At 41.5% G+C, this 26,767-nt stretch overlaps 1 protein-coding gene across 2 annotated transcripts in view; it reads right to left on the bottom strand.

Moving 5' to 3' along the window:
- Atxn10 (ataxin 10) overlaps positions 1 to 26,767 on the bottom strand; it is a 143,127-nt gene that overhangs the window by 30,086 nt on the left and 86,274 nt on the right. For both annotated transcript variants that reach the window (XM_052748554.1, XM_052748553.1), the window contains one exon: positions 2,879 to 2,942. In XM_052748554.1, coding sequence (XP_052604514.1) covers positions 2,879 to 2,942 — 64 coding nt within the window. The remainder of the gene's footprint in view (positions 1 to 2,878; positions 2,943 to 26,767) is intronic.

Genomic DNA, 26,767 nt, shown 5'->3' with positions numbered 1-26,767 from the left:
GCTGCTCTTGCAGGGAACCCATGTTCAGTTTCAAGTACCCACACAGCAGTTCACAACTGTCTAACCCCAATTCTGGGGATCCAGTGACACCTTCTGGCCACTGTGGGCACTGCATTCATGATGTGCATATATATAGGCAGGCAAACACTTATAACCACAAAATAAAAATAAATAAATCTTTAAAAAAAAAACACACAGTATAACATTTTCATAGACAAAAGCAACTACAAGAAAAAACAGTTCCAAGGGTGGAATAAATAGAATGCAGATCCTGGGCATAGTGGCATACTACTTGGAACTGAAGGAGGACCATAAAAAGTTTGAGACCAGACTAGGCTACATAGCAAGACCTTTTTTCTCAAAATTGAAAATCCAAAGTGTGGACAGTGAGAGCTACAGTTCTCCCATTAAATGCCTTCTAGTAGTTTGAAAAAGAAAAGCCATTAAAATGCATTATTTTCTTTCTTTCTTCCTTCTTTGTTTGTTTGAGACAGGATCTCACTATGTCATTCTGGCTGTGGCTGTCCTGGAACTATGTAGACCAGCCTGTCCTTGAACTCACAGATATCTACCAGCCTCTGCTTCCCCAGTTAGCATTAGGAGTAAAGGCGTGTGCTAGCACACCCAGTATAAACGTATTATTTTCAACAAAACATTTAAGGAAGAGAAGAGGCACTGAGGAAGAAGAACAACTGGGAGGTGAGGAGTGATGTCAGGGTACTGAGATAATTCTCAGGACACCTGCTGCGAGCAAAAGCAGAGGAAGAGAAGCAGCTGCGCACGTGCACCCATGGGTGAGGTGGGCAACACGATGCACACCATTTCTCTATTCGTTTTGGTAACCAGATTTTAATTTACAGCTTATGACTGAAAATGAACCACTGGGGTGTAATGCCTTCTCATTTCTGACAATTCAACATGGTTTGCCTTTTGCTCTGATACTTCAGGATATAGCTCATCTTATTGTAAACATACTTTATATGACTTTAAAATCTGGTGGGACTAATAAATGAAACTGCAAAGAAATATCAAACACACTAAAATTGCTTATCATATTCTCTGTTCTTAATGATTTAGAGGAGAATCGAGGTCTCACAATGCTGCATTATTGCGACAAAAGCCAATTGTCTACATGGATATCCATGATATACTTTAAAGTAATTTTTCTACTGCATGGACATGTGCATATGATTTGGCTGCATACGCTCACCTCATCTCAGCAACTACTATGGAGGCAGTGCAGGAGAGCCAGCTACTCACAAGCTTAAGTCCTGACTGACATTCAGGACAAGTGATTGGGACTTTTGGTTTATTTCCTCATCTACAAAATGGGGTCTGATCGTACTAGCTCCTGCTTCCGGTATTGCCAGAATTAAGCAAAGTCACACCATGTTGGAAGACACAATAAAGAGTAAACAAAGGTGGAAGCACTGTGAACATGACTCCCACAGCACACTGGAACACTCCTCTTTGGACTTGGTAAAAACAAGTACCAATGCTAAAACACTTCTCCACTCTCAGTTTAGGGAGCATGAAAGCAAACTGTGGGTAGAGTCCTGGTCAAGATGAACCTGCTCTCTCACTGGAAAGACATCGACTGCCCCCACCAAGGAAAACACTCTTATCTTTCCTTTTTCTTTGAACTAAACAGCTATCAAAACTCTACTCTGAATACTCTGCGGTGTGGTGATATATTTTGTACCCCAATATACTGTGTACCCTAATAAACTTATCTGGGGATCAGAGGACAGAGCCAGCCACTAGATTAGACATAGAGGCAGACAGTGGTGGCACACACCCTTAATCCTATCACTCGGAGGCAAAGATCCATCTGGATCTCTGTGAGTTCAAGGCCACACTGAACAGAGTCAGGCAGTGGTGGCACACACCTTTAATCCCAGCAATGCAGTGACTGATGGCAATGCATACAGTGGGTCCATTCTTTTAAGCCTTGAAGGAGGGCCTTCTGAGGCTCTTGATGTGGCTTTCCCTGACCTCATGAGCTGCTGTGCTCTTTAAGATTTTATATTATAAATTGGACAAATGGCAGTACCTTTAGCACAAATATTAAGCATTTCTCTGTTTACTCTGAAACGTGTGATTATCTTTTCGTAGAAGTCCCCAAGAGAAGGTTCTCCTGGGTAAAGCACCCCTAAAAATCCTAGGCTGGGCTCATCAATGTCCAACCAAGCCTTATCCTCTCGACTTTCAACTTCATAAGGACTCTTCTTCCAATGCAAAAGCACAGGCCATGCAAGGCCCAGAGCAAAGGGCAGGACAGAATTTGGCTCATTAGGTAAATTCTTATAATTAAATAGGTTTCATTTCAAATCTAAAGAGGTTGCACCAGGTCCCTGACTAATCATTGTACTAAATTAGTTTTATTTGGCATCATGACCCGGTGCATTGAAGAAATAATCAAGATCTCATGCAGGACACTAGTCAGGAAGGATGGACAACAACCCAAGAAGGGGCACCTCAGCAGCAGGGGGCTGCAGGACAGGGCCTTAACAAGGAAAACGAATGGGCACAGAAACGTTCTTATTGCTAGAGTGCATGTGCCTCATGCTTCTGTTCGGTCAAGCCTTTGTTAATGTAATGCTGACTGACAGGAGTCTAAGATCTCTACAGCGAAAACAAGCCTAGTGTTGTATGCTTATTCCAAGGACCACACACATACTTTGGAGATGGCATATAGCACAGAGGTAGAATGAGCTGTCTCTGCCACATTTTTAGTCACATGCTGTTTTCAGATGTCCTGGTTACCTTGAAAATGAGCTCACTGTACTAGGAGTTAGCCATCTTACATACTGAACAAGCACCAAGACAGGGACAAGCCAGGCTCTAGCACCTGCTTGTGGGCCATAGTCAAGGATACAGGGGTTGTTGTCATCAATATTGCTGCTGTCCAGGATCAGAGGAATGCCATCCAGCTCGTTCACCTAAAAGGAAAGAAAATGGACAACCAGGTCAGGATCACAGAACAGATGACTCGTTTCACCTCCCTAATTTCCTGATTATAATATTGTTATAATCAACTACTACAACATATAAAAGCAGATATATAGGGGTTGGATAGATGGCTCAGTCAGTACAGTGCATGTTTTGCAATCATAAAGACCTGAGTTTGATCCCTAGAACCCATGTTTTTAAAAACAAACAAACAATCCCCGACCCCAACAAAAAACCAGGCACAGTGGTGCACACTTGTAACCCCAGCACAAGGGCGGTGAACAGTCAGTCTAGTCTAATTGCTGAGCTTCACATCAATGAGACCGTGTCTCAATAACAAAGCGGCTGGCACCAAGGAATAGCACTGGAAGGTGCCCTCTGGTCTCCAAGTGCAGATGCACACTCATGCATACAACACACAAAAAGAGAGAAGTGGGCATATGAGCACAGAGATAACTTTATTCTTTTCACTCTTCCTAAAGACAGTTAGGGCATTTGGGGCAGCCATATTTAAAAAAGAGCAGAAGTAGATACACTCTAATGATGCCTTTTAAGGATAAACTTCCTATCTGAGCTTTAAAAACAAAGAAATGCTACCAAAATAGAGATCAGAATCCTTTTCTATGATGAAAACAGGAAAAGGATTTTCCAACTAAGACTAGTGTCCAGAAATGAAAGTTTTAACATTTGACATTAAAAAAAAGACAAATTAAAACTGAGAAGACATACATGTAGGGTGTTACAGATTTGTAATATAGTTGCAAAGGATTAGCATTTTTTTCTTTTCCTTTTTTTATTCAGAGCTGAGGTTTGAACCCAGAGCCTTGCGCTTGCTAAGGATTAGCATTTTAATACAAAAAGATTTACAAAACTGAAACAGTCCGAGATTTCTGTTAGTGAGTAGCAGAGGCTACAGGGTGTCAGCAGGGAACAGGGAGGGGTAAACACACACTGGAGATGAGGAGCCTGAGCAGTAATCTAGGAATCAGGAGACAGGTGTGACAGGGCTGGGAGCTGAAGTCTGGCCACGATCCCAACCTTGGACGTGTTATGGAACCTTGACGACTCAGTTTTCTCATCTACAAAATGGAAAGTAAAAGTCTACTTCAAAGAAAACAGTAGCTGTGGAACAGATTGTGGCTGAGGATTATGATGCTGACTGACTGTAGCAAGGAATAGGGACATCTGGAAGCCCAAGGAAGCAAGTATATTTTCAATAGGGCCAAATATATACTTTCATTCTGCATAGTGCTAAACTGCCAACTTCTCATAAGTGAGAGAAGAAAAACAAAACTATTCAGGATTTATTCAGGGCAAGAAAAACATTAAAGAAAAAAGTAAGATCCTAAGGTCTATCAAGTTGTAAGATTTTGATAGAAGTGAAATCACACATAAATACTGAAACTTAAGCTACACAGGTAATTTAAAGATTTATTAAACATCATGGCTCCACTGAAGCTGTGGGCTCCTAGGTAAACACCTCACTCACAGGCCTGCATTACAAAAGGCTACAGGAAACTTTTTATAGAAACCCATTGACTGTTTTCAACGTACACGGACTATTCTAGACACAGATGACAAATCCATAATTATAGACTTAAGAATGAACACAGGGTAAGGTCACTAGGAACAGCAGACATAAATGTAACACCTTTCCAAGGGGGCCTGACAACAGAATTTGTTATTACAGAGCTCAGGTTTATTGCTGCAGCTACATGTGTAGAATGACTATCTGGGGCAAGAGAACAATTAGGAAATTAACGAGTTTTCTTCTGTTAGCACTCCATAAAATAAGGAAGTTGTTTGTTTCTTTACCTAACATGTTAGGAACTGATTGTAAACCCATAATAAATGAGTCACAAGTTATAGTTCTCTGGAGGAGCCAAGCTCAGTCAACACTTTCTTTTTACATGGTAATGTTGCCCTACAAGACAGTAAGCCTAGCTTAAACAAACATCTGGGCCCTAGAAACAGTGTAGACAGAGGACAGCTAACTGATTATCTATTTCCTTTCAGTCCCACAGGAGCAGGTGGTGCTGGAGAAACACTGTAAAGCATACAGGCCTTACAGGAAAGCAAGCTCCTTTGGGAACATGTATTGGACTGGCCAAGAAACTACCTTAGTAATCCTGGTTGCTTTGACACTGAATAGTGAATACAAAACCCTGAAAAAACTCAAGAGCAGACACAATACTAAGGTGGGGCAGAATCTTTTCCAGTCAGGCCTTATTGTTTAATAAAAATGCATTCATAACATAGATCTTCAGGCAGACTCACAGATAACAATCTCAAGCCAAAAAGAATGAACCAAGGCTGGGGATGTCTCAGTGGCACAGCACTTGCCTAGCAAACTTCAGGCCCTTGGTTCTATCCCCAGCACTACAGGTAGGTAGGTAGGTAGGTAGGTAGGCAAGCAGGCAGGCAGAGTCCACATTTTAGCCTGGTGTGGTGGTGCATATTGGTTTGTTTGCCATTTTTTTTTTTTTTTTTTTTTTTTGGTTTTTTCGAGACAGGGTTTCTCTGTGTAGCTTTGCGCCTTTCCTGGAACTCGCTTTGGAGACCAGGCTGGCCTCGAACTCACAGAGATCCACCTGGCTCTGCCTCCCGAGTGCTGGGATTAAAGGCGTGCGCCACCACCGCCCGTCGTTTGCCATTTTTTAAAACTGCTTTGGCTGCTGTACTATTGACCATGCTGCTATAAGAAAGCAGCAGAGAGCAAATGGCTTATAGGATAGACATCAACTATTTATCTGCTTTGGTGGCAAAGAGTTGAAGGTTAAGAGATTAACAGGGTGTTTTTTGTTGTTGTTATTTCCTTTCTACTGAAGATGATAGAACAGAATTTGCTTCAGGCTTCTTTCTGGGCCACTGCTGGTGGGTCCTTTTTGGCTTGCAGATTTCTGTGTTGACCATCATATGATGTTTGGCCTATACCTGTAGACTGTATCCAAACTGCTCTTTTGTATAAGGGCACCAGTCACACTGCGTTAGGTAGCCCATCTTACATAGTTTAACCTCATCGTAAACTGGCTAATTACATCTGAAATGACCATTTCCAAATAAGGTCACATATTGCACTTCAACACAGGAAGGGAAGAAAGAGGATGCAAAATTCAACCAATAATAGCTACTCTATGTCTCTCCCAATAAACTTTAAAGTCAGTTAAAAAAATAATCTATGAGATTTAGACTGGTATAGTCTAAATAACTTCCACATTAACACCTTGGGAAGAAATGACATCCTTACAACAATGAATTTTTCATTAAATCTCAGCTTCTCTTGGTAACTTTTAGGGCTTTCAGGTCTGGAATATATACTTAAGCTTATTCCTAAGAATTTCACACTTTATAATGGCATTGTAGAAATTTTTCATTCTTTGCTAGATATTTTTATTTGTTTTGTTTCTAGAGACAGAGTTTTCTTGTGTTGTTCAAACTGAGTTCAACTAGAGATCCTTCCAACCACTAGGCCTATATACCTCTTCCTCTCTCTTTTTTTCAAGTGGTTGTTCTAGAGTTCAGAGAACACATCTTTAACTTGTTGCAATCTGCTTATAAATAGCATTATACTACTTCACACACAATATATGTCACCATGCTTTAAGGAACAAACCATGTTTTGTACACAGCTGTTACAACAGAATAGGAAAAGTTAAAACTAAACAATGAATGTACAAAGCCAGTATCACGTGGTCTCTAAGCTGAGTAAGACAAACCAGTACAAGAAAATTACAAACCCACTTAAACCCTCCCCACCACCAATCCTGTAACTAGCTAGACTGAACAGTCTCCAAAAATGCATCAAGATCAGGCAGCTTTCTCAAAAAATGCAAATATAGCATAGATCAAGATGTAGACAAGGAAATGATCCTCACTGATACACTCAAATTCATCTCAGTCTGCAGAGAAAAGTACCAGCCAAGCTCAGCCCTACTTACAGTTTCTTACATTCTCAGAAATCCATTAAACTGAAAGAGGGTTATATCAGAGGTCTGTCATGAATTCCTCAGCTACAGTAAGTTTAGGTAGACCATAACAATACAAAAGTGCATAAACATTATGTGCTTCCAAGTAATGATGTAGAAAAGTTAATCTGATAAGATGCTAAAATTGTAAAGGTCTTTGGAACATTTTATCTCTAAAGATCAGAGATGCTCAGGAAAGTCATGAGGAGCTGATGTGAGAAGTTCTTCAAGGCTCACCAACAAGACAGAAGAAGTAGAAGAATGAAAATAATAAAGCATTAAGACTGATGCAGCTAACAGAGTTGTCTGTTCTTGTTTTGATTTTTAACTTTTTAAAATTTTTAGTTAAGATAGCTATATCATTCCCCCCATTCTTCCTTAAGTCCCTCTCACGTCTCACCCTACCCCTGCCCTGCTCCCTCTGAAGTTCATGGCCTCTTATTCTTTAATAATTATTACTTTACACATACACAAATACACACACACACACACACACACACACACACACACACAACCTGCTGAGTTTGTTTAGTGTTGCTTATATGTTTATGTTTTTAGGGATGATCACGCAGCACTGGATAATCCACTGGGGGCTCATCTATGGGGAAGACTGATAGTCATTGTTTCCGTCTCTGTCTCTGCAGTCTTTAATTGCCTACAGCTCTTCATCTAGGTTCGTGGCCCACCAGATTCCCCCATCCAAGTTGTCATGTTCAGGTCTAATTTAGGCAGCCATACTGTTGAAATGAGGGGAGATATGGGGTGTGTGTGAGAGTGGGCTAACCAGAACTAAGGATGCATGAAAAAAATCTCTAAAGAAAGCTATGTTTGTAAACCAATTTAAGAACATAATTTTTAAAAACAGAAGGTCTTTGAATACAGATACCCTACATGGGTGGACAATGATTCTGCCAGAAGACATGGATTATTAAATAAAAATTTTAATACCAAGTGTGGGATACCTGCTATGAGATATCCCTATGAATAGGACTCCAAAAGCCCCTAAAACAACACAGGACATTGGCATCAACCTTGGATGGTAACCATAACTGGATGGTAAGACCCTACTGTTGAAGACACAACACACTTTTGTTGCAGGATACAGAAAAATCAGGGAAGAAATCTTCCTGCTAACTAGGTTTCATAGTATCAGAAGGATCTCTGTTGGCTGCTGAGGTAAGTGGTAACCTGCAGCTAATCTTGCCTGCTACAATACCAGCCCCTGCCAGGCAAGGCTGCTCACTGGTACGATAGTGCGCCAAGGTTACAGACAGGAGTTATGATCCGCTTCGGGGTTGGCTCTGAGGCCTGCTCTACAGGAAGGAATTCAGAGCCAGTGCCTCTGTAAACCTCATCAAGCCCACAGCTCAGGAGGTCATGGCCTAAGGCAGAGCCTACTCTAAGTATTTCTGCTTATACCTATAGATTCGTGCTGCCCTCAACCTTGTTAGGAAAGCTTCTCTCTGCAGTGGGCAGCAGTCAAGGCAGAGAGAGAGTCACAACTGGTCAAAGTGCTGAGAGTGTCTAATAGATGCACAGTCCTAAGTGGGACATCTATATCCACCCATGAGCCCGGCTTCCCCGGACAAAATAGCTAAGGGAACATCAGAGAAGAGGAGCAGAAAGAACATAAAGGCCAGAGGATGGGAGAACACTGTGTTGGGGCCATGACATGGTCAAAGCACCCATAAACTCACTGTAGCTATGATTACCTGAACAAAATCAAGTCAACAAGATGAGTCAGCATTCCAACAGGCAGCAGTAACTGGACTCAGTGTATTATTACCAAAACAAAACCAAAGGACATAAAAGGGAACATGTTGGGGGTAACTGGGGACGGCAGGAGGGAGAAGTTGGGGGTTCCCACAGGAAGTGCATATAATCAAGATTGTTTATATGTATGAAGTTGTCAAAGAATAAATAAAAGACATTTTACTAAAATAAAGAGGCAAGGGGGAATGAGGGTATACTGCATTCTACCCACAGTACACTTGGGTTTCAGGAAAGGGATGTCTCTCTATTTCTGGAGTAGCAGTATGGCTGTGTCCCACAAAGCCCACAAGAGAAAAAGAGGTTAGTTTAGATAGGATCCAAAAGCTCAGTGAGAAGAGACTGTTCCCAAATTTCACTGTCACCAGAGGCTGGCAAAACTCAAATGAAGCAGAAATGAGACTCTCGGGGCCTTCCTTGTCCCAGACTCCCTGTGGTGGCCAGGATATGGTAATGGACTCTAAGTGCTGGTTCCTGAGGCTGTACTTCCACAACGGTAAGGACTAAAGGACTGGCTGGCAGCAGGCTAGAGCCCATCCAGACTAGGGGTGGTGGCACATGTATGTACTTGGAATTCTATAGCTCATGGCTACCCTGGGCTACACAAAGAGATACCCCCACCCCCATGCCCAACAAAATCCTCAGCACAGAGACTGATACATAAAGAGCCGAGCAAACCAGAGCCATGGGGACGATACCAGTATGCCAGTGTGCACACAGCCAGAGGCTGAGCAGACTCAGAAATCAGGCAGAACACATCCTGAACTTACACTTCTTTATATTTTCACACACATGGACAAATGATTTAACTTTAATGTCTTTGGACTTGAAATATCATCTCCTGGTTTTCACGGTTCCCTGGAAATTTGATGATGAGTTAGAATTAATAATCAAATATGGAGTATCTCTTGTGGACATTTGATGATAATGAATTTAGGCCTCTCAAAGGAGTATATTAGAATGGATTACATTATCTGCCTCCAGGCCAGTATGATTTTTGGAGTTAATGAGATACATGTGTTATTCTGACCCACTTAAGGTCTCCTGGGGGCAAAATATCCACTCCCCTCTAGTGGCTGAGGAGAAAGAAGGAACAGCTCAGTGCTGGCAGGACAGCCAGGAGTGAAGGCAGAGTCTTCTGACATGAGGAGCTTCTTCCCCAAAGAGGGCACTCCATGGCCTTGGGGAATCAAAGGTGAAGCAGCACACCAGCAGACCACCAGAGAAAAGGCCGGCTCAAAACGTTTTTGCTCTGACCTCACACAACATTCCCCAACTTCTCTACATCATAGCACCAATTGCCAGAGGCTGGCAAAATCCAGGTGAAGCAGAAACCACAGAAATCAGAGCTATTTGCTGTTCAGAGCTTTCAAAATTACAACAAGAAATATTTTCATCAACTCTTTTATTCCGTAGATGACCAATAACTATTTGCCTTAAAAAATTTTGTGAAGACAAAACATCTTTTGTAACTAATTCCATCTATGTGCCTACTCCACCTTTACACTCATACCAATTCCAACTAAGTCCTAACCAACAGCATATAGAGAATGAGAAGAAAGTAAAATATAATTAATTACAGTACATGGTAATGCCTATGAAAGAAAGAAACAGGATGATCTACCAGAGTGATTAGCAAGGTATTATTTTAGATATTTGTCAGAGAGACCTTCTTATAAAATGGTGACAATTGTATTGAGACCTCATCTCTGAGAGCAATCTAGCCATGAACATGGACCAGATACCAACACCAGTAGCTTTTAGACAGAGTAAGCCAGAAGCAGACTGAGGCATAAAGAGCGAGCTGAACAAACCTGAGCCTGACAACCCACACCAGCATGGGGGCATGAAGAAAGTCGTTGGCAACAGTAGAAGAACTTGGAGAACAAAGAAGTCAAACCCTAAACATGTCTTAAAGGGTATTCTCTGGACCAGCAGCACAATCACCAACCCAGCTTGTTCGGAGATGTAAACACCTGGACTTACTCCATTCAGAAACTCGAGGCTTAGGATCTAGCGAGTCTATGATGCAGAAGGTGATTCTTGGTTTTTACTGTGACTCCACATCACATGGGAAACTTTCAAAAGTACTGAGATGTCTACAACTAGAAACCAGAGAGCAATTGAAGATTTTATGGAGATGAATGAAAAAATCCAATTAAAGGTGTTTTTTGTTGTCTAAGGCAGGATCTCCTTACGTGGTCCAGGCTGGCTTTGAAGTTATGATCTTCTTGCCTCAGTTTCCCCAGTGTTAGACTAGATCCATGAGCCACCATACCCAGCTTTAAATCTAGATTTAGCTACATAGAGAACTGAGTAGAGAGTGGAAAGTGCTCTGCAGCCCCCAGAATGTCTGTGAGAAAGGTAGTGCGGAAGCAGAACACAGTGACGTGTGTTTGGGTCACAGGGTTAAAGGGAAAGGAAGAAAAATCTTAGGCTGGGACCCAGGACCTGCTTCCAAGGGTAGTGGGGATAAGAGCAAGGAGAAAACACCAAGACTCTTAAGTGCCTAAGTGGCACCGGAATCTCATTCCCTGAGATTTGGAAGAAAAGCGCTGGGCTGAGCTGGAATATTAAGAATAGTCTTTATGACAGGAGAGATAGGTAAAGGAGGGAACATGGGGAGAGACAACTAACACTGAATGCCATTTGAAAAATCATAAGGGAACCCACTCTTGTAGAAGCTTCCGAAAATATATACATATATGAAAGGAAGCTAAATGGAGTTGCCAAATAACAGGGGAGATGACACCAAGTAGGCAGGAATGGGTCACACCTTGTTGAACTGTTGGCCAAAGCCTCCTCCGCTACCCCGTCCACCCCAAATATCCGAGGCTACTGCCAAGGCTGTCAGTTGCTCAGCATAATCTGATGGTAAGGTCCAACTGTTGAAAATGACACTGACTTACATCGTGGAACATGGAGAAGCCTAGCTGATGCCTAACTAGAAGATTCCTGCCTACTGACAAGAATTCATGGTAATGGAAAGCACTCTGTACTACTGGAGGAGAAAGATAATCATCAATATCATCCAGCTACAAACCTGTGACCCACCTGTAAGATATACTGGTGTAATAGTAGCACAAATGTTAAGGGAGCAACTGACCAATTTCAGCTTGGATTTAAGGCTCACTCCATGAGATGGAACCCGTATGTTACACTGCTGAAGTGGCCAAGAACCTGGGACTAGCTAAGTCATGGGATTACGGGGAAACTTAATACTTTATTCTGTTAAAGGAACATAGCAGTAAAACGATTCCTAATGACATACTGCTTTACCTATAATCAAATTTTAATAAAAACTTTACAGAGCAGGGGATTACTTGGCCTTGTATTATTAGAAAGACTGAACATTTCCCCACCAGCTTGGGTTTTCTGAACTTAGGTTTTAGGAAACAAAGGCTCTAACAGTAAAAGCTCTGACCAGCTGGTATGTGCCAGGGTCATCCTGAGAGAGCACTGGAACCCATCAAGTCAGGACCAACAGGGCAAGAGCTATGTAGACAGGAAAGATGGGCAAGTACACACCCTACAAACACGTGCACATTTTACAAAACCTTCCACCTAACTGGTTTTCCTTACATGATGAATGAAGTCAGCTAGTTTTAAAGAAGCTAACTATATTTCTAAACCCAAGACTTAAAAAATAATCAAACAAACACATAAAATCCACTCCCAACTGTTCTTACATTAGGAGGAAAGGGCACAGGCAGGAACTCTGGCAACATCTGGTGAATGAAACTCACTCCGTGCACTCCTACAGAAGGTGTCTGGGGCCACTTTTCCCAACTACAAATCAACCAGACACCTTAGGACTAGATGTCAGAAGGTATCTGCCAGGGATTTGGAATGCAGAGCATGACCCTCCATAGGAGGGGGCTCTGGCTTAGACTTCTTGGAGCTTCTCCCAGTCAAGGAGCAATGGCAGAAAAGCCATTGGGAGACACAAGGGCAGGGAGGGAGACTGGCACTGTCATCTGAACGGCTTTGAGGAAGGTGACTCACCTCTCATATGAAAGCCAAGGGAAACAAAACAAAACCAAAAAAAGCTCCATTACAACCAGAGGGTGTCACTTTAGTTAATGATGAGAAAACTAACCAGAACAATACTTGGCTTCTAGAAAGTGCCCTGGATGATGGACATTAATACAATCATTCGTATTTATACTTCTACTTATGACATTTGTGTTTCAATCTTTGTAGAAAACTTTAAACCTGCTGATTCATAAGTAGTGTTAGTTTTCTATGTCTGTCTCTTATTTTAAAAATTACTTATTTATTTTTATTTTATGTACATTAGTGTTTTTCCTGCATATATGTCTGTGTGAGGGTGTCAGGTCCCCTAGAATTGAAGTTACAGACAGTTGTGAGCTGCCATGTAGGTGCTGGGAATTGAACCTGGGTCTTCTGGGAGAGTAGTCAGCACTTTTAACCTCTGAGCCATCTCTCTATCCCTGAATATCATTTCTTAAAGACAGTTTAATAAAGTAAAATGTCAAAAGATGACCAGTGACATGTTTAAAGAACTACATGAAAGACCTGTTTTGAAGCAGAAGAAAATATGAATCAAGAAAAGCACTTCTTTAACACACACAAGTACACACTACCTAAAACTACACTCTACCTAGATACTACCTCACAGCCACAAGATACAAACTGAGAAAGCATAACACCAAAAGAGACTGGGAGCCATGGCAGTGGCTGGGAAAACAGGCAGTTCTGAGAAGCTAACAAGCACAGCTGCATTTAGAACAAAAATAACTCAGACAGTAAGCTTATAAAAATATGCACTCCACCTTGGCTACTTAAGGTGCAATTCCCACCCATAATGCATTATCTACAACGCCACACTTCAGTGCCTAAACAAACAGAATTTTGTCCTGAATGCATTTGGTCTTTAATTTTTAACCCACAGACAGAATCTCTATTTTCTGCTGCAATATCAGCTGAGCATCTGGCCCTTAATAAACGAGTCTTGGAGCCTGGTGAAGAACTTGTTTATGACATTAATATCCATTGGGAGACTAGCTATGTGCCACAGTAGACTGGGAATGAGCATCTCATAAGTGTAAAACCAGCAGGTCATCTGTTTGGGTACTGTTCTACACGGAGCATCCTCTGGACATGGTGAAGGAGAAGGCTAATGGGAAACCAAATGCATGTCTGTCCTCCCCTTTAGCCACTCACACAGCGTGGCAAGCTGGCAGAGACTTTTGGGGGAATCGTGTGGCTGCCCACCATCAAATGGGACACATGGAACCAAAGCAGACCCTTGAAATGTCTGCCTGTTACTAAAATTCCGTCTATGCACCAAGTAGATGCAGCACAGAAGCTACTAGCTCTGCTGCAAAATGGGAAAAGTGAGAGGAAGGGAAACCTATGCCAAGATCTGATTCTCACACAGGCTTGCAAAGCAGCAGTTAGCATCCTACCAGGTAGATAAAGATCATGAAGATCATGAGACTTGTACCAGTTAACTAGTTCAAAGCCACACAGCTTAGTGACCAACAAAGCTCAGGTCTGTTTAATTAAAAATTTACACATTCAATTTTTTTTCAACTCCTTGAAAATATTTTTCATCCTCAGAAAAAAGGATGACAGATGTGCTGACAATGTAATGCCTGTAATAATTATGTATGTAATCTTGGTATTTGGAAGACTGGCACAGTGTGGCCACACAAAGTCAGCGTGGGTTCTATTAACAAAACTCTGTCTCAAACATTGAAAAATAAAGAACTTAAGGAGGGCAAGAGGCAGAGAGGGTGGCTAAAGCATTATCAAACGTACTGAAAACCATCCAAAGTGGAGGAAGCAGAAGGCCTTAGCTGCCATGGGGAGCATCTGACCATGGAAGGCAGAGCAGCAGTCTCAGGCGACCCAAGGAGAGATCTAAGGTTCTAAACTCTCCAATTCTGACCAACAGGAAGGAACACTAGAGAATGTTCTCAGTGCCCACAGGAGGAGAACTTGTGCACCTCACAATATTGGCAGTTATTTTATAAAGGATCTCTCTCCATGGGTGATTTTGTGGCTGACACCTAAAAGTCACAAATCCTTTTTTTTTTTTTTTTTAAATACCTGTATTTTATCTAGAAAAAAAAATTCATACATTAGATTTTGGTCAGTTACTTCTCTCCTCCAATTCCTCCTAGCTCCTCCCCACCTCAGTTCTCTTTAAAAACAAAAAAAAGGAGGAAGAAGGAAAGAAGGAAAGGAAAGAGGAAAGGAAAGAGGAAAGGAAAGGAAAGAGGAAAGGAAAGGAAAGAGGAAAGGAAAGGAAAGAGGAAAGGAAAGGAAAAAGGAAAAAGGAAAAAGGAAAGGAAAAAGGGGAAAGGAAAAAGGAAAGGAAGCAAGCAGGGTGGTGGTGCACACCTTTAATCCCAGCACTCAGGAGGCAGAGCCAGGCAGATCTCTGTGAGTTCGAGGCCAGCCTGGTCTATAGAGCGAGATCCAGGACAGGTTCATAACTACACAGAGAAATCCTGTCTCGATAAACCAAAGGAAAAAAAGAAACACACAAGCAAAAACCAAAATCAAAATAAACAAATGACAGATAAGACAAAAAACACTCAAGCAAAGCAAAATGAGATCCTCCAAAAAAAAAAAATCAACTACTATCTAGTCATGTGACAAGCATTTAAAAGAAAACTGCTTTGCAAAAGATCTTATATTAAATTAAGACTAAAGTACACATTAGTCACATATATTACATTTACCAAAGTCAGGATAGGGGTTAGGGAAAGAAAGAAAAGGCCCCAGACAAGACATGAAGTAGACAAGAATACAAACACAGAATGCCAGATCTACCCATGGCAGGTTCAATCATAGATAGTATCTTGAAGGCCAGACCCACAATTCTTTTAGTCTGTCCTATACAGATTTTTGTTTGTTTGTTTGTTTGTTTGTTTGTTGTTTTCTGAGACAGAGTTTCTCTGTTTAACAGTCCTGGCTGTCCTGGAACTCACTTTGTAGACCAGGCTGGCCTTGAACTCACAGACATCCACCTGCTTCTACCTCCCTCCCGAGTGCTGGGACTAAAGGCATGTGCCACCACCACCTGGCTTCTATACACATTGTACCCAGTAGTTTATGGTTTTTTTTTTTTTTAAACCCACATGTACACCATTCTTTAAATTTTAATTTGCTACCATGCACTAAAGTATGAAGCATGTATGAACTGCTCTATGTGCATTTGTTCCGTCTACTCACAGCACCACAGAAAACGTTGCAGTCCCTTCTAGCTGACAGAGCAGTAACTACCACTTAAACATCTATCACCTTGGCTTAACCCAGCCTCTTCTGAGACTCTCTCTGTGTTTGGTCTCTTTCCGAGGACACACTGCCACCATCCTGACAGCTCTTAACCCAGCCTCTTCTGAGACTCTCTCTGTGTTTGGTCTCTTTCCGAGGACACACTACCACCATCCTGACAGCTCTTAACCCAGCCTCTTCTGAGACTCTCTCTGTGTTTGGTCTCTTTCCGAGGACACACTACCACCATCCTGACAGCGCTTAACCCAGCCTCTTCTGAGACTCTCTCTGTGTTTGGTCTCTTTCCGAGGACACACTGCCACCATCCTGACAGCTCCCTTTGTCACTTGTTGTGTGTTAATGACTCCACAGTACGAACACCCCACGTGCTGATTCATTCCATCAATGACAGACATTAGGCTGCTTCTAGTTTTTGACTAATTATGAATATTCCTATACATGTCTTTTGGGAAGCTATAAGGACTAATTTCAGCATTGTGTGTGTGTGTGTGTGTGTGTGTGTGTGTGTGTGTGTGTGTGTGTGTGTACACGCAGCATGCAACTGCTGCTTTAGCAAAACAATATCACTACAGCTTAGATCAGTAACTCCAAAGTCCCATGTGTTAAAGAGTTGATTCTCAGCCTGGCACTACTGGGAAGGGGGACCTTTAAAAGGTGGGGCTCAGGGACAGGTTTCAGGTCATGGGGGACATGTTCTTCCAGGGGACTTTCCTTTTCTTTTGCCTGCTGACCACCATAAAGTGAGAGGGTTTGTTCCTTCATACATTTCTGTAATGGTATGTCATCATAAGCCTAGTGACAGAGCCAATAACCATGGGTCAAAACTTCCAAAAGTGTGAGTCAAAATACTCTTTTTCTGTTCATAAAGTGGTTATCTCAAGTATTTGTTACAGTGAGGAAAATCTGACTATCATTGAACAGGTTTAATGAAAACATTATCTTTCTATACTTTAATTGGAAATGCTAGTTAGTTCAACCTGGGCTAAAGTCACAGAGTAAAGGACTGACAGCAGATCCCTTCGTGTTAAACAAGATGGGTGGGCTATTGGGCTCATAGGAAATTTCAGAGTTGAGTCTTTTACTAGTCTACAGCTATTACCAAGGAATCATGACCAGTCCTGACCCTCCTCCATCTTTGGTTTCTGTCTGTTACCAAGTTGAAATATACTCTTTGAATACCTTTCAGGCCCACTTTCCCTCTCCTGGTGAGGAATCTGAAAACAGAATGGCAGACATTCGAGTCTCATGTGTTCTAGGAACTCGTTAGCATTTTTCCTCATTTACTTTTACCATTTGTTTTCATATTGGGTGACTTGACGGTAGCCTCAAGTTCACTGGCTGTTTGTTCTGCTGTTTCTATGGATTAATTAATTAATTATCATTAATGAGCCATGACGTGAGGTTTTTATTTTTATCTCAATTTTTGGTGTTTATTTGTTTTGGTCCTAAAGTTGCCATTCAGCTTATGAAAATCTGTCTTCTACTCTGCTGAGATTTCCTTCATTTTTTTTCAACTGTGTCCACACCTACTCCCTGGAGCATCGCTATGATGACCATTCACAATCTTTGTCAGTAATTTCAACATTTATGTCATCCTGGGTTTGGTGGTCACTGGCTGCCTTTTCTTATTTAGGCTCAAGTTTTCTGGATGCAGTATAATGCTTGATTCTTTCATATGTGTTTGTAGATGTGTGCATGTGTTCCCCAAGATAATGTTTTCAATGCACTACAAGTAATTTTCTCTTGTGCTTTCAAAAGGTGTCTATGGATTCTATCAAATCTCTACTGGATCACAGACCACAGCTTTAGACTCCTAGTTTTCCCATTTGTAACTCCACTGCTCGTGTCTATCAACTTAGTGTTTCACCCTGGATGTGCTTTGGGGCAAACCATCTCTTCTAGTGTTTTTTCCACAAGGAAAGCATCATTTAAATTAAAGGGAAAAAGAGGGTACTGCTGAACACCACAGAAAACCAGCAGAGTGCCCTCTGGAATCACTGTGGCTGCTAGCTACAAAAGCTGCTAGCTCAATCTGACACGAGCCCAGTCTTGCTCCCACCTGTAGAGGTTTCTCTCCTTGAAAAACAAACAGGTACACAACACAGCCTCCTCCTTCCTTTACTCCATCTTCTGTCTGAATTCTATTCTGAAATATGAGAGGAACTGAAAAGTATCCTAGGTAAATATGTAGCTTAACAAAATTGTATTTTCACTAACAGTTCAACAGGTAAGAGCACTTGTAGAAAACTGAGCTCGGGTCCCAGCAATCATGTCCCATGTTCACAACCGCCTGTACCTCTAGCTTCAGAGGACCCAAAACCCTCTTTTGACTGCTGCAGGCACCCGAAGACACACAAGTGTGCATGTGCCCACTGGACCTTTAAAAGAGCAGCAGTAGCTCGTGTGTCTCAAGAATGAGTCTTGTAAGTGCTCCGCAGCTAGACACATGGAAAAACATAGGTGTCGGGTTGTGTGTAGAAGTGACCCTTCTTACAGGACAGGAAAACAATACCAAGCTTTCTGAGGGATCCAGCCAAAGGAAAAAACTGACTAGTGCAGGTCTGCAAGTTGTCCTGTGACCACACACACGTACACATGCACACACCACACACCCACTACATACAAGCACACTACAAATAGTGCTTTAAAAAACACCAACTTGCCCCCAACTGGATCAGGTCCTCTGGATAAGTGAGACAGTTGATTAGCTTGATCTGTTTGGGAGGCATCCAGGCAGTGGGACCAGGTCCTGTACTGAGTGCATGAGTTGGCTGTTTGAATCCTGGGGCTTATACAGGGACACTTGGCTCAGCCTGGGAGGAGGGGACTGGACCTGCCTGGACTGAATCTACCAGGTTGAACTCAATCCTCAAGGGAGTCTTTGCCCTGGAGGAGATGGGAATGGGGGAGCGGGCTGGGGGGAAGGTGGGGGGCAGGAGGGGGGAGAACAAGGGGAATCCGTGGCTGATATGTAAAATCAAATTAAATTATAAAATTAAAAAAACCTACCAACTTGGTCTACTCCAATGTTACAAGCAAAAAAGTTAGCGAAAGTACTTTTCCTGGGCCAGCAGAGTGTCTGAGTGTGCAACAGAGCTTGCCACAGGATCCTGACACCTGAGTCTGATTCCCAGAATCCATAAAAAGCCAGGTGTAGTGACTTACATCTGTAACACCAGCAAAATGGGAGGTGGGGACAAGAGAAAAGCGCCACCAGCCTGGAACACCCAGCAACAAGAGAGACTATGCTCAACAACATAGAAAAAACAACCAAGTCCTAAAAGTTGTCCTCTGGCCTTCATGCATTCCCTGCGTGCATGCACACACACATGACAACAGTAACATTACAAGAAATACAAAACTTGAAGCTTTTAAAAGGAGTATTTCCCCCAAGTCACCTAGTTGATAACATTCACCCAAACATGAGTGGACACCAAGATAAAATAAAATACTCAGGTCCTAGCACCTTTTGTACAAAGATCAATTTAACTAGACTATTATTATCCATCTCAAAAACAGACATTATAACTCAACGAGTTATAAGGATCAGTTCCTTTATTTATTTATTTATTTATTTATTTATTTATTTATTTATTTATGTATTTATGTATTTGCTTATTTATTTTTCTTCCTTCCTTCCTTTGGGGTGGGGGGGGGTTGAGACAGGGTTTCTCTGTGTAGCTCTAGCTGTCTTAGAACTTGCTGTGTAGACCAAACTGGCCTCACACTCACAGAGATCCATTTGCCTCTACCCCTTGAATGTTGGAGTTAAAGGTGTGCAGCCCTACAGCTGGCTAGTTCCCATAATTTTAAATGGTATTCTTCATTCCTAAAACATAATCACTACTTCAAAGAATAGGAACCTAACTTGATCCCTACATTTCTTTTTGTTTTGTTTTTTGTTTGTTTTTGGTTTTTCGAGACAGGGTTTCTCTGTGTAGCTTTGCGCCTGTCCTGGATCTCCTCTGTAGCCCAGGCTGGCCTCGGATCTCTACATTTCTAAGCACTCCTGCCTTCCTCGTGATATTCAGACTCAAAGAGCCTCTAAAGTACTCTACAGGATTTTGAAACTAGACTATTGTCTAAGGGGGAAAAAAGAGTGAGCATGAAACTTCAGGAATTAACTCAGATTCACAAAAAGTACTAACATACTGAAAGCACTGGGCTTTTTACTTTTTTAACTTTCATTTTCTCTACTGGAACCATCTTCTACAAGAATAATTTGTTACTCTTGCAATGCTTGTACCTGAGCAGTGACAAGGATTACTCACTCAGTGGTGAATCAGAATTTCCTATGTGCTCATCTCTGTATCATCTATATATTGAGCTAATATGCCAGAGATATTCCCTGTTACTTTTAGTTATCCACTCTTCCAGTGAAAACTTCTGAGGGTAGCAAACATGGACTCACACTAACATCATTCAGAATGTGTTTGCTTATCACTGCCTGTGCCAAAGAATGTTCACAATACTACTTTTATAAATATCAATTCCGATACTTTTCCTTATCTGTGAGATGTGGTCACTATCCTCACAGAAGGCCAGTGTTACTGGCCTCATGTTCCATGAGGACAGGTATCATGTCTCTTGTGTTCAATGCTCTACCTCCTGAACCTGGAAAATAGCATGGCACACACAATAAGCATGTAATATATATTCACATACACACCCCCAAATGCTCACAGAAGACAGTCAAGTTCCTACAGGTATCTGTGTGATCAAGCTGGGGAAGAAACAGCTTTTTTTAAAAAAAAACTAAATGGTCAGGGGTTGCCAACTTTATTCTATAAAGAGCTAGAAAAAAATTTAGATTTTTCAAGCCACATAATCTCTGTCATGACCACTTAACTGTGCTATGGTAGTGTGTCCAAGGAAATCTTTATTTACAAAAACAGACCCACATTGCATAGTGTGCAGCCCCTGCAAGCAGTGCTCATAATCACCATGCTCTTTCCGCAGACCTTGTACTCTACAAAAGCAGTAGCTGCAGGTGACAGTACCCTCAGTCTGAGTTTGTACTTTTAGGTTATAAAGCAGAATCCGAAGTCTCTGCATCCTGAAATCAGAACATGACTCCAGCTTAAGTGCACAGGCAGGTGTGCAGGGGTGTGTGCAAGTGCACAGACACAGCTAATCCAAAATCTGTTTTCATAAGAAAAGCTGACCTTACGTTAAGCACCGTGATCTGGAAACAATGCAAAGACTCCACCTGGAAGACAGGCAGAGCACAGGATTGGCTGTTCCTGTGCTCATAAGGAAAACAGCCTAACCAAAACTAAACACTAACCTGGTTAAACGTGAGGTGAACATAACTGAAAGCATTAATCATCAGACAGGATAATAAAGGAAAATATGCACGCCCTCTCCCAACTGTTTACCACTTATATTTTTCTTGGAACAGAAATACATTTTATATATTATATGAACCTGTAAAAAAACACATACCTGGTAAAATATTTGAGCACACACTCTATACTGGGCATTAAAACATGAAATATTCCATCATCATAAAAGAATTTTGAGTTCAAAAGGGTTTAAACACCCACTCGACTCCAGCTATGGTAACAACTGAATAACAAAAACTAAACAGCACTTTACACTAGCTGGATAATCTCAGTAATTATAGGGTAACTGGTACACAGTAACCCTGACAAACTCGTCCTCAAGGTTGGCCCATCTCAGTAGTGGAAAGCAGCACTTACAAGCAACAGTGAAGTTTGGTCAGGAAAACTGAAGTCCTTATATTCCAAATTATGAAAGTAGCTTTCTGGTTTACATGGCATTATTGTGAGCAATGTACAAAGACACATATATAATAATTTAAACTCAATGCTGTCCATCATTTAAATGATATACATATTATTTAAGAGTTCTACTTGCTATACTTAACAGAAAAATTATGAACAGAGTGATACATGAAAATAAAAACTGAGAACATAATTCCTCCCATTAGAGAAGTTTTAAAAATCTGGATCAGAATTACCAGTAAAAGCCTAATGTAATTAGAATGTAAGCGCAGCTTAGTGTGTCCTATGCTCTGGGCTGGATCCCCAACACCACAAGGGAAAAGAATGGTAGCAGTAGGTAGTATTTTTGGTTGTCATTCATGAAATACTACTTAATGGAATAAACACACACACACACACACACACACACACACACACACACACACACACTCACTCTCAGCCTTTGCTCACAGCAACCCTGTGAGACAAAACATCTTCTCAAATGATAAAACTGGTACTCATTATTTATGCTTCAACTCAGCTAGTAAGCACCTGAGCCACAAGGGTTTAGAACCAGGTCTGTCAAGCCTTCTGGCTGTAACTTTGCTTTACTATCATAGTTCCCTTAAAGTACAGTTCAGTTCTAACTCTGAGGCTCAGAAATAGGTCCCTGAGAGTTTCTGAACATGTAAATTATATGAAGAGCTTTCCAGGGCTAAGAGCATGCCAAAAGCTCCTCAGCTAAGGATGGAATTTTATGCCCAAATCTGGGTGAAAAAGTTTTAAGGGAAAGAGAAATGGTGGGCATTCCCATGAAATACAAGTCATGTATCATACTTTCATTCACATGCACATGAAATGCTTTATAAAATGTAAAGTGATCAGACCAGATAGCTGTGGAGTGGAGTGCTAACAAAATGCAAAGAACCATGGAAAGATCAAATCAATGAATGATTTAAGATTGAGGCAAACATAGTCCAGAACAAATTTTGATTGGAAAAAAAAAACAGATAAAGTACTGCAACCTTTCTATCCTTGTTGTACAGCAGTTCTCAGAATCATCTAGACCCAGGTTCTTTAAGACTCAGGTAGTAAACAACTCACAAGTCTCAGAAGTCCTTGAGACTTATCAAAGTCACAATACACCTCTCTTCCCAAGGTTATAGGGCACTAAAGACTGCAGAAAAGAGGAGAGTCCAACCTACTAGTATGCTATAAAAAGAGCTTCAGGAATTGTAGCTTTCATGAGTGGTCACCAGGCTAAGGTGGACCTTCTGGTGGCCTAGCTTCTTCTGAGTTATCCATGTTCCTATATGTAACCCCTCATCCATACTCCTATAAGTAACTCAAATAAAATAAAGTTGGACTTTACTATACCATTATTACTTTGGTTTGTGGTGACCAGACATTGGTTCATAGCTCCCAGAAAATAGTGAATGTCATACAATCACCTTTTACTTGTACGCCCTCTACTGAAAAAATACTGCTTCTGTTGACTCCAGCTTTTACAGAGTAGACTACCACCTTTCATCTTCAAAGACATAAAAACTACAATTCAGAATAATCATGTGGCATGTTCAGAGACATCGCTATGAGCCCTGGGCTCTCTGTGATGAAGCCATCCTCAAGCAGACCAGATGTTGTAAGCAGAGGATGGAGCTAGTAAGTTATGGAGGGAGCAGGACATCTGTGCCTGCAGGAGCTCCACCATCTCTCAGAACTCTAAGTTTCTAATCAACTAACAGACTGTTAGTCTCAGCTCACAAGCCTGCTGAGAGGACTAACTGATGAGACAGATCAAAAGCTGTAAAAGTGAGTATCTGTTAAATTAACTGACAATCCACGTCACAAACTCTTCAAGTATGAATTCTACTCAAATGTGTTTTACTAGAACTTTCTTACTAATGATACTGCAAACTCTGTTTCTATTATAGTCACACTTAGGTGAAAAAGCGAATTAAATATGGGTTAAATATAAACTGTCAGCAGGTTCACAAACTTGCCTCAAACTTCAATATCTCTATTTTCCAACTTCAGTCTTAATTTCTTAAAAATTCACCACAACAAAGCGGGGCATGGTGATAATGCCTTTAATCCCAGCACTCGGGAGGCATATCTCTGTGAATTCAAGGCCAGCCTGGTCTACACAGCAAGTAGACAGCAAGGGCTATATAGAGAAACCTTGTCTGAAACAACCATCACAACCGAGTCACCTGACAGAGGAGCATCTCTGTTTCCAGATGCTATGCTGAGGTGTAGACTTGAGGAGGGACAAGCAGGCACAGCTCTAGTTCAGAGCCAGTGAGTGAGGCTCTGCCGCCAGTTCTGCGTCAAGAAGCCCCTGGTGTGCTGTCAACTATATATCTTTTGTGAATACAGACCATTTTGTTCCTCCCATCAGCTTCAACTCAACCTTTCCTAAGGTAGGATAGTGAGGACCCAAGGCCAGTGTATTCCTAACATGCTCCAGACCAAACCCTCCTTCCGCTTTGCAAATGGATGTATCCTAATACAGTAGGATCTAGAGATAGGTCACCAAGTCTTACACCAGAAGTGGGAAGAGAAGAAGAGAAGGGAGGCTGACTTTGTAGGTTTCCTACACATTAGATCAGGATTAGGTAGGTAGAAGTATGTCAGGAAGATGTTCGAAATTTCACAGAACTGACCTCTTTTCAGAGAATCATTTTCCTTTTCCTATAAAGCAAGCTCGGTTCCCATAGGAACAGGCAAACACTGAGCTTTCTCTCAGTGAAGGTCATGTGTGTTTTCAGAAACAATATCTCTCCATTGTTTTATTCCAACTGTAATATTCCAGGAAAGACGGACAGACATTCCACACGGGCATATGAGGTCCCACACCCTCCATGGGTAATTGTCACAAGAGCTCCCAGAACGGTATGTGCAAACATCCACTGGAGTGTAAGGTTCATCATAATCTTTTGTCTAACATCCTGGAGGTGCTCTGCTGCTCTGGTTCTGTGCTTTGTACATTTCAACTAACCATTCTTTCCACTCAAAGGATTGGAATGAAGGGCTATAGAGAGGACCGGGGAGGAAAAGCATTTGCCATGCAAGTGTGGGGACCTGAGTTAGGATTTCTGGAAATAAAGCAAAACCAGATGTGGTAGTAATACGTCTAATCTCAGCTTTCCTATGGTGAGATAGGAGGCATAGACAGGAGAATCCCTTGATGCCCAGCATCAAAGGTAGCAAATAAAGAGACCGTGTCTCAGCCCAGATAGAAGAGGAGAGTGACACCTGAGATTGTCCCACCCATCATATATGCACAAAGATTAAGAAGGGGTAGCTGACGGGAGAACTAGAAGTCTCCACGGTCAATATTCAGAACAGGAAATCTTTATACTGAAAGGATACCTCATTATAGGTTTTCCTCATTTTCCCTTGTTTATCCAGAGTTTGAGTCTTTTCTTTGTTCTTTAAAATTTTAGGTGATTTCAATTATTTTTTTTGGCTGGGTGGTGGTGGTACATGCCTTTAATCACAGCACTCTGTGAGTTTCAGGCCAGCCTGGTCCATAGAGCAAGTTCCAGGACAACCAAGGCTACACAGAGAAACCTTGTCTCGAAAACAAAACAAAACAAAACAAACAAAAAATCCAACAACAGCAAAACAATTTTTTGTGATTCCTTTAACTATCTTAAATTTTAGTAATTTGATTTTTTTTAAAGAGTTTAAATTTATTTTTATTTTGTCTGTGTTTACTTGTATATATGTATGCACACTGTGTTCATGCTTGTACCTGTGGAGGCCAGAAGAGAACAATGGATGCCTTGGAACTGGAGTTACAGGAATCTGTGAGCTGCCACATGGGGAACTAACCCCAGGTCCTCTGCATGAGCAGGAAATGCTCTTAATCACTGAGCCATCTTTCCAACTCTAGTAATTATTTGATAAAAAGCAAGTTCTAGTGTCATTCTACCCCCAAAAAGGAGAGACAAAAAAAAAAAAAAGTTTATCAGTGCATAAAGACAGAGTAGAAACTAAGAAAATAGTCATCCTTATTCACAGAAGATGTTTGCCTATATAAAAAGGTCTTGGGAATCTATCCTGTAAACTCCTAGAACAAACGCACTAAAGCCACAGGATAGCAGGTGAAAACACAAAAATTAATCTTATTTTCCTACCTACACACAATGCCCAGCCACGAACCAAAGGCTGTTTTAAAAGGAACATTTATAGTAGTTCCTCATTTATACTTAGATATAAATCTATCAAGGTACATACAGGCTGAAATCAAAGCACCGATGGAAGTTATCAGTGATCTTAATGACAAGACAGTCCCTGCTCATGGCCTGGGAGGCTCCACAAGGAAATGCCATCAGTTCTTCCTCAAAGAACGCAGCACACCAAACACAAGAATGGTAAGTTGTGGATAGTTACTAGCAAGTTACTCTAAAATGTACACATCATCAAGTAGAAACCATTCTCTTTCCTATGACACTGAGCTAAGCCTAGAGGGTGTGGGTAGCTGATGCTGGCACTCAGCTTTGCTGGCACTCAACTCTCCTTCCTTGAGAAGTCTGTTCTGACCTGGTCTGAGCCTTGAAGCAAAGGCCTGTCCTTGATAGTCATAGCCTGCTGCCCCAGGCCAGGCCAAGCTTCCTCAAGGGTAGCTTTCCTACAGTGGACATGCTTTCATAAAAAGTTCTATTCGGGCCAGGTGTCTACCTATCCACCAGATCACCCAGAGATCCCAACACAAAGTTATCTCACCTGTCTTTAAACTTATTGCATGGAGATATACACATCATCTGTCCGAACAGGCCCACAGGTCACATTACAATGTAGGTACTTCTTTCCAATGCTCATGCCATGCACAAAACATTTCTTCTATTCCATCTTATCCTGTCTTTTTATGAACAATGGAATTCATTTCATAAAGCCTCTGCTCAAGATAGGATTCAAGAGGGGTTTCAATCGTGTCTGCTACAAAGGGCTTGAACAAGTTACCTCCATGACTCTGCTTCCTCATCTGTAAGGCAGGAGCTACAAATCTGCTTAGTGAAAAAGGCACACATACTGCCTTGGTCCGACACTGTATTGAGGAAGTCATGGCCATCC

The sequence above is a fragment of the Peromyscus californicus genome, unplaced genomic scaffold (assembly GCF_007827085.1).
Source record: "Peromyscus californicus insignis strain IS unplaced genomic scaffold, ASM782708v3 Scaffold_20__1_contigs__length_68692818, whole genome shotgun sequence".
Classification (NCBI taxonomy): Eukaryota; Metazoa; Chordata; class Mammalia; order Rodentia; family Cricetidae; genus Peromyscus; species Peromyscus californicus.
This window is presented reverse-complemented; position numbering and strand designations above follow the sequence as displayed.